The sequence below is a fragment of the Dermacentor silvarum genome, chromosome 10 (assembly GCF_013339745.2).
Source record: "Dermacentor silvarum isolate Dsil-2018 chromosome 10, BIME_Dsil_1.4, whole genome shotgun sequence".
NCBI lineage: Eukaryota > Metazoa > Arthropoda > Arachnida > Ixodida > Ixodidae > Dermacentor > Dermacentor silvarum.
Window position 1 is genome coordinate 3,838,200 of NC_051163.1, and position 16,268 is coordinate 3,854,467.

The following is a 16,268-nucleotide window of genomic DNA, read 5'->3' on the forward strand; positions in this document are numbered from 1 at the left end:
ACTGGCTGTTCGTTCGCACCACGTGCCCTTCTCCACTTTCTTCCTCGAGCACTCGTTGGGGCGCCCGTTTGAGGGGAGCGTTCGCCGTCTCCGCTGACTTCCGTACTCCCAGGCAGCCGCACTGTAACTGGTATTTTGTTTCCCGCAACTGCACTATAAGCGATACGCGTATACATGGAGTGCTATGGGAAATTTTAACGGGAGTCTGAAAAGACCGCACTATATCCAGTCCTGCACTATAAGCGGTTACGTTATAAGTGGTCTATGCTGTATAATCTGTAAATAGTTGCTTGTCTAATTGACTCGTCCTTTGCGTAACATTGTGGTGGAGGTGGAACGGTCCCCGTTCTCGCCACAGAGCTCCGAAGCAGCCGCACCGTCGTCTTCTCAGCCATGGCTTCCACTCGAGCTACGCTGTCGCCACCTACACCTGCGGCGCCAACCAACAACGTATGTTATGGTTCCCAGTCTCTGTGACCCTGGGACATTCTCCGCCTAAAATGGTGTTGACGTCGACGACTGGCTAAGCACGTACGAGGTCTGTTAGAAAAGTATCCGACCTTATTTTATTATTATTTTTTTTGCGAACACCTGATGGATTTGAAACAAGCGCGCTTGCATCAGCCGACCTTGAACCTTCTTGCGCATGCGTGAATTTTTGCCAACCTGCCGATAGCGTCAGTAACTGGGACGCAGCATTTGAGTGAGGTAGTGCGCAGTGGTCTCACCGTTTTTGTATTGCAAGGAAAATAGCGGAGCGACTGGAGCAGCACTACTGCATCAAAGTTTGCCAGAAACTGGGCGACAGCCAAGTGGAAATCATTCGGAAGATTCAGACGGCTTTCGGTGATGATGCTATGCACAGCACACAGATTAAGGAGTGGTACAACCGGTTTAAAGACGGCCGCACATTGGTGGAGTGCGAGCCATGCTCCGGTCGGCCATCAACGTGCCGAAATGACCAGGTGATGGCCGAAGTGAACGCTGTGATGATGCGGGACCGTCGTGTCACTATCTGAGAAATTGCGGAAGAGGTGAGCATCAGCACTTTTTCTGCACATCCCATTATGACCGAAGATTTGGCCATGAAGAGAATTGCGGCGAAATTCGTGCCGAAGCTGCTCACAATGCTCCTGCACATTCCTCGCACTTGATTCAGACTTTTTTGGAAAAAAAACAGACTTCTGTAGTTCAACAGGCTCCTTACTCTCCTGATATGGCCCCCTGAAACTTCTGGCTGTTTCTAAAAATCAAGAGGCCATTGAAAGGAGCGCGATTTCAGACAAGAGAGGGCATTATGGCTGCAACGACAGCTGAGCTAAACTCCATTCCGAAAGAGGCCTTCTCGGAATGCTTCCAACAATGGCAGCACCGCTGGGAGAAGTGTGTGGAGTCCCAAGGAGACTACTTTGAGGGTTATTAGGTTTCCAACGCTCCAGTTATGCCAGTTTTTTTTCTTCCGCCAAAGGTCAGATACTTTTCTAAGAGACCTCGTATGAGCGTGTTAGCCAAAGCCACCACTGGGACCCTACCATCTTGCTTGTCAATGTGATCTTATATCTGGACGGGACACCATGTGTCTGGTTGCACACCCATCAGGCAGAGCTCTCCAGCTGAGACATTTTCAAAGAGAGGCTTCACGACCTATTTGGAAACCCGTCAGGTCGCTAACAGGCTGCACGAAATGAGCTTGCCACCCGTGTTCAGTGGTCGACCGAATCGTATGTCTCCTACATACAGGAAGTGCTCGCGCTTTGCCGGAAAGTCAATATCATAAAAGGAATCGTGGATGACGCCTTCAATTTGCTCGTCTATAACGACATTTCAGCTGTCGACGCCATCTTCCAAGAAGGCCGCCGCTTCGAGGTAGCCAAAAGCCGCCACGTCGTCCCACAGTTTTCCCGGCTCCCAAACACACCTGCCATGTCCTCTTGCTCCGCTCTTACCGCCACAGGACCATCATCCGTTCCATCACTCAAGAAAAGAGGACACCATCACTCAAGAAAGAGGAGGAAGAACAAACTGGGCTCGCGCCGTGAATCCAACCAGTCAGCGCTGCAACCGTTGTTGTAAATATAATCTGTAAATAGTTTCTCGTCTAATTGACTCGTCCTTCGGTAACAATATCATCTATATGTCGTGACAGTATGGCAATGATAGATATACGGACTGACCAGATCGTAGGCAAGCGTAAGCCCAAGCAGCAACGCGTTGAAAAACTTGGGTTTTATTTTTGGACGATCCCTTTTGGGGATAGTTTCACTTTCGCACCTTTTTGCATGATTGTCACTGGACGCGTCGACACACGATAACAATCCTAGCTCAGTGCCACGAATGCCGCGGCAGCCACTACTTGTAGATGCCAACGTGTCTGAGGCTAGTGAGGCAAAATCCCGCAGAAGTGAACGTATCCACGAAAATGGTCATCCAACAATACGGCACACTTTCTTAGCCACTCGTGGAATATTGGCACCTGTTTTCTGGTGAATTTAGATATTTCGGACTCTCGTTCATTCGGACTTTTAGTTGGTCACCATGGAGCCCGAATTAGCGGTAAGCGACGTATACATAATGTGAAGTTCGATTTATTAAGCCACGTGCACTATGCACGTCTGCAGACCACTGTAGCCACATGCATATTGTGCAGTCGCTAATTTTGGTGCACTTAGAGCAATATCATGTTTTCTTTTATCAGGATGGCGCAGGAAATCTTGTTTGGTGCAATTTGACGCATTTGGCACAGGAGTGGGAGCATTGATAATGGCTGCAATACAACCAGTAAACGAAAAGTTTTTAGGAGATATGATCACACATGTACACTCGAGAGCAAAAGTATATGGACCAGGGGTTGTGCGAAAAATCAGATTTTTTCCTCTGCCTGTGAATGCAACTTGAAATTGAGGACTGCAGCCCAAACTTGGCATTGCGAACTTTTCAGTGTACCGGCCCCGACCTGGGTGGAGCCACCGGATCGATTGGCGGGGCCGGAGGGGCCTACGGCCCCGCTTTAATTCTTTCTCCTCAGGACCTCAATAAAGTTCGTACTCACTCACTCACTTATCAATTCCAGTTTATGGCTGTTAATTACAAAAGAAATTCACTTTTTTCGGAGACCCTGTGGTCCGTATACTTTCCTCATGGGTGTACATGTAAGCACGTAGAGGCTAGCACACGAGACAAAGCGCCATCCACACAGTGTGTGGTTCAGTCAGTGTCTGCAAGGTGGCTACTCTGCTCGATCTTGTGGACAATATTACCTCTATTCCACATGGTATAAAGTCGAATTGAAGGTGGTGTGTGCTTATGTTTTCAGTGCAGTCGCTTGCCTTTTGCTAAACAACTCTCACAAAAAAGAACAGTAAATACACGTTGTGCCATCTATGGAGAAGTCTTCTAAGCACACAAAACTTCTAAGTTAAATTTCTGACAGCAGGTGGAGAACATGTCGCTCTGTCTCAGCAGGGCAGCCGTGGCGAACCAGTGGTACATATCCAGCTGCAGCGTTGTGAGGTTAAGAAATTTATGAACTGTCAATTTTCTTTGTTACTTTGTTCATAAATGCTTACTGACAAGATGCTATCCACTAGGACTGTTATAAAAAATTAGAGTAATTTCTACCGCTGAAACATGAAAACCTCAACTGAACAAAATTTGTGGTTTAACAGTGTTTTTCAATGCATATATGACAGTTATATCGACGTTTGACAGCATCATCGTACTTAGGTACTAAGCTTTGTGAACACTGTCAGGGCGGAGTAAGCTTTTTAGAAGAAAAAATTGGCATCCACCTCATAACGAAGCTACACAGAAAACCTGCCCCGATGCATCGGAAAGACCATTATTCCAGAAAGGCTCTGGCCCAGTGCAAATACAGAGGTTGCACAATGCTGTGCATGTCGTGTCTTGCTGAAAAGTGGCTGCAGCTGCTGCTTACCGTGCCAGTAGCTGCTTGAGAAATTCCTCCGGGTCGTCTGGTTCTTCCGGCTCCTGTGTCTGGTCCGAAGTGAGAGCCGCCTGCAGCACAGAAGAGGCCAACTGCACAAGTGGTGCAAGGAGAGCGTCCCCGACATGAGCAGCGCAGCCACCCCATTGCGTTGAAAGCCTCCACCAAACAAGGCGAGAAGCAAAACATGTCTCAAAGCTAAGAGGATTGCTGCCAGAGGCACCCAAGCTTGCAGAGAGAAGCGTAGCCCAAGCTGTCAAGCAGGCTCCGCCCTTACCAAAAATTGGCTCAGGGAGAGGCTGCGCCCACAGTCAACCAGGCTTGCGCCGCGCACCCTCTCAGCACTGCCCACTGGAATTGCGCGTGGGGCACTGCGGCGTTGCAGCGGTGGCGAGCTGCAGGGCGAGCTCCAGGGTGGGGACGCCGTGGGGCTCAGGCCTGCACAGCGTTCGCAGCCTTCCTTGGGGCTCAGGGACGACAGGCTGCGTGCCTTGGCCAGTGTTGGGGGCTCCAGGGAGAGCAAGAAGCGTCGCGGGGTTAGCTGGGGAGACATGGTGCCGACACAGGCATTTTTCTGCAGTGGCCGCTCAGTCTGCACCTCAGCGTCACGCACATGCACACGGACTTTCCAGGCCTCACTGGCTGGTGCCAGCGACTCGAGAGAGGCTTGTGACAGCGAGGAAACGTCACCGCCAGAGTCGGAGGAACGCAAGTAGCCACGCATAATCTTCGCCAGGGCGAGTTCGAGAGAGGTTGGGGGGTCAAGGCGCCTGTCTGCGCCGTAAGGAAATGTGGCGTACGGGTCAGGGCAGTCGTCCAGCGTTTGACACGATGAGTCATGGCTGAAGAGATGGGCAGCAAGGCGGCTCCGGGCGGACGGCCGCTCAGGGTGCAGTGTGTGACGGGAGAGTGGAGGAGGTGAACCGCAGGGCTGCCACTAGAGGTGCGACACAAGCTCAGGTTTGTGGGCATGTCAAAAAAATGTCAGCGCTTAACCTTGGCTTTTCCATACTGTTAATGAAACACCCGTCCCCTAAGCAAGGCATCTTACAAACACTACCAGCACATGGCGATTCCTGTACTGGCAATGACCACAATTGACAGCTTTTTGCTGTTGCAACATCGCGGCATGCCATAATCTGAAAGGCTGTGCTTTTTGGCTCGCTGCGATGCCAGCATTCGTCCGCAGACAAGTGAAACATTCTCTTAGCGAGCCTAAATGTGTGAAAAAAGAAAGCCTGCGTTCATTCCACTGAGCTGAATCGTGAATGTCAAAGGCATAAGTGAGAAACCACCTATTAGCATTTAGATTTCATGTGGGCACTGATAGGAGACTAATTACCGAACATGCACATGTTAGAAGCCATTAAATTGTTTTAGGTCATTGCAAAACATGCACAAAGGTAATGGGTGTTTTTCATAGAAAAATATGATTCTAGAATAAATGTTTCGTTCATCCAATCCATACACAATCTTGAGTTTATGAGCACTGCCTATGCAAAAATCTCATAACAAAAATGATATAATCAGGTGTACCTCATTTTGTGGTTCAAACAGTGCTCACCAAGAACGAGGCCAACAGCGAAGAAATGCACGAGACATACACAAGTCCTCATTTCTGGTAAGCGCTGCACTAACCACAAGATGAACACATACTGATTAGCTCAGGAGTAGTACTAAGAGCTGCCGAAATGACACACCCACCCATTGTAACCCATAAATATGGGCCAAATGCTTGCCAAGCAAAACACAGACAGTATTACCACAATTGATGGCACGAGTTACAATTAAAAATGTGTGAATATCAAAATTTTCAGAATGAGATCGAATACTTAACTCTGAATATCAAATAATGATATGCACATGTATTTATTAGCACGTTTGGTTACTTTAACACATTGAAACATTGTAATTATGTTGTCAATGGTAAGCCATTACAGTAAAACAATGTTTTTTGGCTCATATTAATTTCCCAAACTAAGTCATTCACACTGGCTGGTCTCACCAACCTGTGCATTATTATTGTCAATAATGAATCATTTATACAGCCTGAAATGCTGGTAAACTCAGAGGAATTTTGCCGAGTCGGTTGCTGCTTTTTGCATTTGCTGTAAAGCGGTAAACTCAGAATTGTGGATGGCGCTGAAAAAGAGTAACAAAAAATGAGCGAGGCAAAACTTGCGCTTCCACCAAACCAAAAGGAAATGATGCTGCACTGTTTGCTATAACCGTTAAGGAGCCCTGAAAAACTTTTTTAACATAGTAGGCAAACAATGCTGACCTGTTAACAACGCTCCTGTGAACGTGTGAGCGAAATATTATTGCACTGCATGCAGAAGGAAATTCACAATTTCGTGTCAAAAGCAGTGAAAAATTGCTTGCTCTCGCTTCTGCAATGTCATCATACAGCATTGTCGCAAGCAGCTAGACCCACTACAGCTATTGACTGATTTCGTGATCGTGAGAACATTCTCAGTGAAACAATTACAGTTAAACATCGATATAACCAACATCAATATATTCTCTATATAACGAAGTATTTAACTTTTCATAACCTCTTTTATAACCTCAATATAACGAAATATTACTGCTGCATCAAAGGAATACAGGCACAATAAATGGAAAATTCTGTGGACGCAGATGGTCAAATGATTGAATTACATGCAAGCGGCTGCTTCCGAGCACACCAACCTCTCAAATCTTGTGTTGCTGGACAAGAGCAACCCCGAAGTTCAGTATAAAGTTCAACTGCAATAAGATCTTATGGCAGCCCTGCGCACTGTGTGCTTTAGGTGCTAGTGAAAGGGTGCGAGGGTGAAACAAGCGAGCAAAGGCAAAGAGGGGGAAGGGAAGGAGTTCGCCGTACCGCGATCAAGCTCGCATGAGGGTAAGAGGGGGGGGGGGGGGGGGATCTCGAGTTTCGGAGTCCCACTGAAACGAGAGGCAGACGAAGCATTCGCTTCCCGCTGCCGGTGCTTTTCGTGATAGCGTCATCCCAGTGCGAGCGATGCTATCAGCTGCAAGGGTGGAGTGGACGCAACGCGAGAGCATGGCTGGCAAAATTCGTACCGGCGATCTGAAGATACCGTCGACGTGGCATGAAACCGTATCCATTCGCCGCCGACTCCCAAATTCAACCAAACAAATTGCTTTCTCATTCAAATTTGCTTTTTTTGATTGCTCGATAATTCCGAAAATATTGCGGCCCGTTCCCATGAAAGAAATATTGATCGGCGACTGTACTTATTTGCAAAAAAGACAAAGTTCAATACAACGAAGCAAATTGTCGATTTTACAGACTGCGTTAGTTAAACAATTTGATTTTACAGACTGCGTTAGTTAAACCTGCTTATAACGAACCTCCATATAACGAATTCCTGGATATAACGAAGTTTTTCTATTCCCCGCCATTACTCTATAAAAGCACATGTATTTGAGACCTCTACGTAACGAAGTGGAAGCGCAAAACCCCCTCAATATAACGAATTTCCCCCTCCGACAACCCTAGAGAGTTCGCCCGAAATTTGTCATTTTTGCGCGAGCAGCAACCGGAAGCACCTTCTCCGCCGCGACGAAATGCGAAGCGAGCGTACGTGTGCCTGCGTGCGAGCGTGTGAGGCGGGCCTGCATCCCTCGACCTGGCGATCTTCGCGGGCGGGATCTTTCCCCCTCCCTTCATTCATTCAAACCTGATCCTGCCGCTTGCTGCAGCTGGCCTAGCCCGCCAAGCCGGCACTCTCTCCTTTTCCAGTTGATGTTGCCGATGCGCTGGTACACGCGCTGTCAAACGCTGGCGGCGTGTGGAAGCACCGCTGGAGAAGCGAGCAAAGTGACCTTCGTGCTGTTGTCTACCGCTTCAACGCAAACTGAGCGCAGAGAACACACAGCACGCACAAAGCTACGAGCCGCCGACTGTGCTACACTGCTAGACTGCTACATTGCTAGACTGTGCCCCAGCGCAGATCGCTTTCAAGATACAGGCCCGCGCGACCGCGCGCCGCCGCGCAGTACGCAGTTGATGCCAGAGTACAGTACAACGACGCCCCGCTATCCCTCCCACCTCGCTCCTCCCTCGCCGTTGCCTCGAGCGCAACGGAAGAAGGCGTCCTTCCTCCCTGCTTTTCTTGCGCGCGCGAGATTTAGACACGGTCGTCGGCTCCCCTCGCATGTTTTCACTCGCACATACAGCATACGGCGCACGGCGACTGCGTTATCGCCCTTGGACTTTACACGAAATATCTATGAGCCAAAACCAATTTTAGAGCCACAACGCGTCATAGACACCATCTTTATATAGCAAATATGGATCTCAAGGGCCATACTTTTGCTGGCGGAAACCGAAAATACGTCATAGTTGTCGCCCCCGGCACTTTGGGCGGCCAATGCCATCCTCAAGCCACCAAGCCAAGCGACATGAAAAGTCAAAATGGCCGCTCGGGCCGGCACGGGGTGGCAGTTCACAACGTATGATGCGGGACGGTCCCACAGTTGCGACGCAACACTGGGGTTACCAATGCATTGGATTCTATGGGAGCTATGCCGGGACCGGCCGAAAACGACGTAACAGCCGGGAAAATGCAGCCCCCAGGAAAACGCAGCGCCGGGAACGTAACAACGGGGTTCTTCTGTAACACTATACGACGCTACGACGCCATCGTGATGTTCGCTCTTCGTTTCCGATGCTTCGCGCTTGTGCGAAACGACGCGCGTCCACGCATCCGGTACCTGGTGCGACATTTCAAGGATGAGTGCTTCGATGAAAACGGAAAACGGGTGCGTGTTACAATTGAGGGCGCGTTAGAATCGAGTAAATATGGTAAGCGTTTCTTTTTCGAATTTTCCTGCCGAACCTGCATATAACGAAATCCTCTTTATAACGAAGTTTTTCGGGAATTTGTCAATTTTGTTATATCCAGGTTTAACTGTATTGCTCATTTGAGTTATATAAATGAAAAACATATACGTTTGCCATCTCAAAAATACAGAAAAACTATTTCATCTTTACACTGCCAGTCTAAAACATGACAGTTGCGCGTTGTTGCGCCTGCTGCGCGTGGCCTCCGAGATGAAAAGCGTAGCGGAGATGCACTGCGGCTGCCATGGGGTGCCACCACGGGCAGTCTCGCCTTCCGACGTTTGGGGTGCAAGGAATTGCTCCCTTGTGCCCGCTTGCAGATCTCTCCCCTGTGTAGCTTCCAGTGTGCAAGTGGAAATGACAGTAGACAGAAAGCCACTGATCGGTCCGATAACTATGTCTAGCTTTGCTCATGCTCGAAGGATTAGAAAGCTTTCTGCGACAGGGGAATTGTGAGGATCTAATTTAACAGTTATGACATTCTATGATTAGTTTAAAAAGTGTTTAGGGCCCCTTTGAAAAGAACAGTGTGAACACAGTGCCTTTTCCTTTCCCTTTGTTTTGAACTACATGCAAAGCATGACTTTTGCCAAACAGCTTGAGTGGTAAGCCCCTCCTGTTTTTCTTCAAAGCAAGACCCCTGACCTGCTCACTGTTGTCCAAGTACTGTACCAAATATAATGCGGAGTGTGAAGAAGGGAGTGGGCACCTTTGATTGCATTAAACAAAAAGTGTTTTGATTTTAATCCCAAGTAAGCATGTGTAATACACCTGTCCTCGTTTGCAATAGTGCCTATTAGCTATGCTCTGATTCAAAAAATAAAAGTGGAAGAAGAGAAGAAAGAAGACAGTGTGAGGCAAAAGAAGAAAAGGCTCAAGGCAGGTGGCAAATAGAGGAAGGCCACACACAGTTGAGCACACCAATCAGTGAAAATGCGTCGAAGAAGAAGGCAACGGTACCAGGACACACACAGGTAGGAGCAGAAGATATGAGCAATTTGGGATGGCCAAGAGGAAAGCGACCTGGAGTAGTCCGTACCCCCATAGTGGTTCATAAAAGACAGTCGGCAGTAATCCGGTGGAGGCCATCTCAGCTTCTGCGACTACGATCAGTAGGCTGAGCGGCCGCAACTGAGAACCGCAGCAACAAGCTGACGGTGCCTTCACCACGATGATGAGCCTGAGCTCCTGCGGCTGCGCACTGCAGGCGTAGCAGAGAGGGCTGAGTGGTGCAGCCGCATCGGCCTGACGTTCGCGATACTTTCAAACCAGGCCAGCCACCTTGACGTCGAAACCAGCAACGTCAAGCCGTGCTACGCGACATCGGAACCAGCGGCACTTGCTCAATGCTATGGCTTCGACGAGCTCATTGTACACACCACAAAACCTTCTTATTCTTCTTCTATATTGCTGTTAACTTGTATTGCGTAGCGTGTACTTTGTGGGGATCGAGATGCCTTCCCGCGCCTCGTCCCCCAGCTCGCACGTGGCGCTTAGCTCAATCTCTGGGAACCGCCGCCATAACGGCAACATGGCGGACATGGCGAGTGTGCCGGATCTACTTTCCTGCGAAAACCGTGCTTCACCCCCCCCCCCCCCTCTGGAATTGGACTTGCCCCGCGAGAACACGTCACCGGGACGCGCCCTGATTGGCCTCCCGCACGGTGGCCCCCGGGCACCCTCGCCACCCGAGCTCTCGTCCGCTGAGCGCTTCCTCGCCGCGTCAGATGCTCAGCCTCACAGGCCCGCAACGAGGAGGTTACATGAGACTTTTGTTCTCGCAACTCCTCGTTCTCTCGCTTGGTGGACTGCTACCCGGTTAGCTCTAGCGCAGCGGGCGTGCGTACTCGATCGGTGTTGTGGTGAGCCTTGGCCCGTAAGCGCCACGACTGTCGCACGGTGCTGTATCTTGGGTGAATAAACCCGTGTTTGTTGGCGATCTGACTCCGGAGCCTTCTCGGCGCCGTGTCTGAGAGTCGACGAACCCTGCCGTGGCGCCTTTGTGCGTTGCGGAGTGGAGGAGCGTCGTGCCCTTTCCTGACCGTCGCTCGTGGGGTAAGCCTTGCGCAAACCCATCTCCACAACTTTAACATGTTTGAGCTTTGTTAAGTGTATTTAGGGGACATTGAGGAAGATTGAGGCAATAAATGAATACTGCAGGTTCCAGTGGTCATTTATGAACGCACCTTTCAAATCGCATGCTGCATAGCAAAGAGTGGCTGAATAGCCAGCCGTGGTGTCCGAAATCTGGCAGTGCACGCTTCCAAATCTTGGAGGTCCGGATCTGGAGACTGTGGTGTCGAGCAGAGACAATAGGGGCATACATATCGGCGCGTCGTATCGCGCATCTGTATCAGCACATTCTAAGGTACAGTAAAATCTCGTTACTACGAACACCACATTACCCAACTTTTCAGCAATATCCCGTTGACTGCCTATAGTTTCAATGTCAAAAATATTTCAGTACTACGAACTTCAGAAGACCGAACATTTCAGAATAACAATCGTTATTCAGTTTGTGTGTCATGTTAAAGGGACACTAAAGGCAAATACTAAGTCAAGCTAAAGTGATGTATTAGTGCTCGAGTATCTCTAAAGCGTCAATATAATCACGAGCAGAGCCTTAGTAATAGAGAAATTTAGGTAAATGCAGGACACGATTAGAGACTCCCCCGGGACATTCATGTACTCGCCCGATGACGAAGGTACTCCTCATTTAAATTCTGTCACTAGTACTGCACCGCTCGTTATAAAAACATCATTGTACTGTATTATAAGAAGAAAGAAAATACTATTTCACCAGTTCTATTACACTTTTACAAAAAAGAACTAGAGTTAAACCTGGATATAACGAAATTGACAAATTCCCGAAAAACTTCGTTATAAAGAGGATTTTGTTATATGCAGGTCCGGCACGAAAATTCGAAAAAGAAACGCTTACCGTATAAACTCGATTCTAACGCACCCTCAATTGTAACGTGCACCCGTTTTCTGTTTTCGTCGAAGCACTCATCCTTGGACTGTCACACCAGGTACCGAATGCGTGGACGCGTGTCGTTTCGCACAAGCGCGAGGCATCGGAAACGAAGAGCGAGCGTCACGATGGCGTCGTAGCGTCGTAGTGTTACAGTACAACCCCGCTGTTACGTTCCCGGGGGCTGCGTTTTCCCGGCTGTTCGTTTTCGGCCGATCCCGGCACAGCTCCCATAGAACCCAATGCATTGGTAACCCCGCTGTTGCGTCGCAACTGTGGGACCATTCCCGCATCATACGTTGCGAACTGCCACCCCGCGCCGGCCTGAGCGGCCATTTTGAGTTTTCATGTCGCTTGGCTTGGTGGCTTGACGATGGCATTGGCCGCCCAAAGTGCCAGGGGCGACAACCATGACGTATTTTCGGTTTCCGCCAGCAAAAGTATGGCCCTTGAGATCCGTATTTGCAATACAAAGATGGTGTCTATGACGCGTTGTGGCCCTAAAATTGGTTTTGGCTCATAGATATCTCGTATAAAGTCCAAAGGCGATAATGCAGTCGCTGCGCGCCATATGCTGTATGTGCGAGTGAAAACGTGCGAGGGGAGCCGACGACCGCGTTTAAATCTCGCGCGCGCACGAAAAGCAGGGAGGAAGCGCGCCTTCTTCCGTTGCGCTCGAGGCACCAGCGAGGGAGCGAGAGGGAGAGATAGCGGGGCGGCGTTGTACTGTACACTGGCATCAACTGGTCATCCAGGTCATCAAGGTCATCCAGGATTACAGCAAAGTAGACATCAATGCTATAAACCGGGAATTACAGGTCTTTGTGGACTACTACTTCTCTGGCTTCGAGCAGCGATCAGTTGAAGACTGGTTGCTCTACAAAACCAAGTTGTTGTCCCTGGTTGACCAGTTTGTGCCAAAAAGAAAAGTTCCATCGAATTCCCATTCGCCATGGTTCAATAATTCCTTAAAAAGATTGCGCAACAAAAAGAAGTGGGTATTCAGGCACGCAAAACTGTCGCACAAAACTGATCGTTGGACGCCTTACATCAACGTGAATCGAGAGTACTGTACTGCAGTATTAAATGCCAAAAAGACATTTTTCGAAACAACACTTCCGTCGTTATTGTCTTCTAATCCTCGCAAGTTTTGGAGCATAATTAATGGCACGAAACATACGCTGCTTCAGTTAGTTCATTCCGGCACGCCGGTAGCTTCTGATAAGTGCTGCGCAGTGCTAAACTCTAAATTTGCTACACATTTTCAGAAAGCTGTCCCCACTGTATTTCCACTATTCCCAAGCTTTTCTTTCCTACCAATGGACCCTATCACGATCAATGCTGTTGGTGTTGAAAGACTGATTGATAACCTAAAGGTTTCGTCATCTGCAGGTCCTGATTTCATTTCATCGAAAATGCTGAAGTGTACGAAAATATATTCCATCACTGATTCTACCGAAACTTTTTCAACAGTCATTACAAATGCAGGCGCTGCCGTCAGACTGGAAGGTAGGGAAGGTGGTTGCCGTGCATAAGTCAGGTGATGTACATTCTCCTGATAATTACCGTCCCATCTCGTTAACGTGCATTCCTGTCAAAATATTAGAGCACATAATATGCTCGCACCTTATAGATTTTCTTGAGTCCAATAGCTTTTTCAGTAATTCCCAACACGGGTTCCGAAAAACATTTTCGTGCGAAACGCAATTGCTATCTTTTACTAATGACCTGTTCATTAATGCAGACCTGGGATTTGAAACAGATTGTATATTCATTGAATTCGCGAAAGCTTTTGATTCGGTTTCGCATGCCCTGCTCATCTTCAAACTTAGTCAGCTTAATATAGAGAGAGAGAGAAACAACTTTATTTAAATTAAGATCGTGCTTGGTCACTGTGGGTGGAGCCCCTCTTCCAGGGCCCCACTGGCTATTGCGGCGCGCCGGGCCTGGTGGAGGGTCGCCAATTGGCTTCCCAAGTCCAGTTCGGAGAGTCGCGCCTCCCACGACCAATTGCTAAGTGTATAGTCAAGTAGCGGCGAGACGGCGTCTGCCGGACGCTGCGTGCATTGGTAAGTGATGTCTTCTAGGGTCGGGGTGGATTCGCACCATGGACATCTGTCGCTGTGTTTGTTAGGAAATATTTTGTGCAGTCTATGTAAATGTGGGTAGGTGTTTGTCAGCTTAATATGGATCCCAATGTGGTAGCATGGAGAAAACAATTTCTGGCTAACCGCACCCAGTACGTGACAACTAATAACGTCTCTTCTGTCCCTACTACAGTAACATCTGGCGTCCCGTCCCGCAAGGGTCCGTTCTCGGTCCTTTGCTCTTTTTAATCTACATCAACGTACATCAACTTTCTTCCTGCGTTTCAAGTTCAACTATCCGACTATTCGCAGATGACTGTGTAATCTACCAAAAGATCACTAACACAACAGATTCGCTTGAACTTCAATGTGACCTCGACAGTGTCTTCGTTTGGTGCACTAATTGGCCCCATGACACTCAACCCAACTAAATGTAAAAGCATGCGTATATCTAGGCATTCTTCTACTCAAAGCATGCCTACCTACTTCCTCAACAATGTTTCTTTACCCCCCACTGACTGTTATAAATATCTCGGCGTTCATATTACCTCTAATCTGTCCTGGGATATTCATATTGAATATGTGACTAGCAATGCGAGCCGCATGCTTGGTTATTTGCGTCGTAATTTTTCCACTGTCCCATCTCCCGTTAAGTTAATGCTTTATAAAACCCTCGTCCGCTCAAAATTAGAGTACGCATGCGCCATATGGGACCCTAGTCGATCATCTCTCATAATTACCCTTGAAGCAGTTCAGAATCGCACCGCACGTTTCATCTTGTCAAACTACTCCCGTCATTCTAGCGTCACATCCATGAAAAGAACATTAAATTTACCAGACCTTTCCCTCCGTCTCAAATGCTCCCGCCTGAATCTTTTTCATAAAATATACCATTACAATCAAGTGTTGAAACACGCTCTATTTTGACCGCCTTACTACGTTTCAGCTAGAACCGATCACCTTTTCAAAGTAAGCTTGCCATTGTGTCGCACTAACTTATATCATGATTCTTTCGTCCCAAGAACAAGCACTGAATGGAACCACCTTCCCTCCTCCACTGCTGCCATTGCAGATACAGAACTTGGAAAATGCCTTGTAACTCATTACCTGTTATTTAACTGCGTACGTTTGTAATATCATACCACTCCTTTCTGTAGTGCCTTCGGGCCTTGAAAGTATTTATAATAAATAAATAAATAAACTGCATACTGCGTGATGGCGCGCTAAAGCCCCTATATATAAAAAGTAGCGTCACGCTTTGAAGAATGCCGCCACCTCCTCGCACACCCTGTCCGAGGCCGACGCCGCATCGGTATTGGCCTAATGGCATCACGTGGACCGTCAAGCCCTCGGGCGCTGGCTGCGTTTGTTTACGATCACGCTCCATCGCCATTTTCGCCCGAGAAGCGTCTACCGACTGGCGAGGAGCACGGCGATAGCGACGAACACAGTCGGCGATCGTCGAATATGATCAGCGGCGAAAGATAAACAAGTGCACGTGTTTCAAGCGGTGTAGGCGGCGCAACGGTCGAAAAAGGAGCGCGAAAGAGAGGAGAAACGAGGAGGAGGGAAGGCGGAGGAGGAGACTGTCGCTACTTTTTATATAGAGGGGCTTTAGCGCGGGCCGTATCTTGAAAGCGATCTGCGTTGGGGCAGAGTCTCATAGCTTTGTGCGTGCGGTGTGTTCGCGGCGCTCCGTTTGCGTTGAAGCGATAGACAACAGCACGAAGGTCACTTCGTTCGCTTCTCCAGAGGCGCTTCCATCCGCCGCCAGCGTTTGACAGCGCGTGTGCGCGCTCATCGAGTGTGATGTGTCACAGCGTGTACTAGCGCGTCGGCAACATCAACTGGAAAAGGAGAGAGTGCCGGCTTGGCGGGCTAGGCCAGCTGCAGCAAGCAGCAGGATCAGGTTTGAATGAATGAAGGGAGGGGGAAAGATCACGCCCGCGAAGATCGCCAGGCGAGGGATGCAGGCCCGCCTCACACGCTCGCACGCAGGCACACGTGCGCTCGCTTCGCATTTCGTCGCGGCGGAGAAGGTGCTTCCGGTTGCTGCTCGCGCAAAAATGACAAAATTTGGGGCGAAATCTCTAGGTTGTTGGAGGAGAAATTCGTTATATCGAGGGGGTCTCCCGCTGCCACTTCGTTACGTAGAGGTCTCCAATACATGTGCTTCTATGGAGTAATGGCGGGGAATAAAAAAACTTCGTTATATCCAGGAATTCGTTATATGGAGGTTTGTTATAAGCAGGTTGAACTGTAACTGACATTACACCGTTGACAACGATGCGGGCGGTCAAAAGGTTTCATGGATGGATGGATGGATGGATGGATGGATGAGGCTGAAACCTTTAAATCGGGCGGTGGCATACGCCACCTAGTCATGACTATTAACGTATTTTGTACTTT

General features: G+C 48.7%; 1 protein-coding gene across 18 annotated transcripts in view; it reads right to left on the reverse strand.

The window, feature by feature from the left end:
- LOC119466381 (serine/threonine-protein kinase WNK1-like) overlaps positions 1 to 16,268 on the reverse strand; it is a 420,835-nt gene that overhangs the window by 34,703 nt on the left and 369,864 nt on the right. For 14 of the 18 annotated variants that reach the window (XM_049657238.1, XM_049657241.1, XM_049657234.1 and 11 more), the window contains 2 exons: positions 4,221 to 4,880; positions 3,935 to 4,035 (listed from right to left, as the gene is read on the reverse strand). The exons of 1 other annotated variant lie outside the window; for it this stretch is intronic. In XM_049657238.1, the coding sequence (XP_049513195.1) occupies positions 3,935 to 4,035; positions 4,221 to 4,880 (761 nt within the window). Of the gene's footprint in view, positions 1 to 3,934; positions 4,036 to 4,220; positions 4,881 to 4,934; positions 6,086 to 16,268 lie in introns of those variants that run through there. 3 more of the 18 variants (XM_049657235.1, XM_049657244.1, XM_049657246.1) reach the window with 3 other exon arrangements.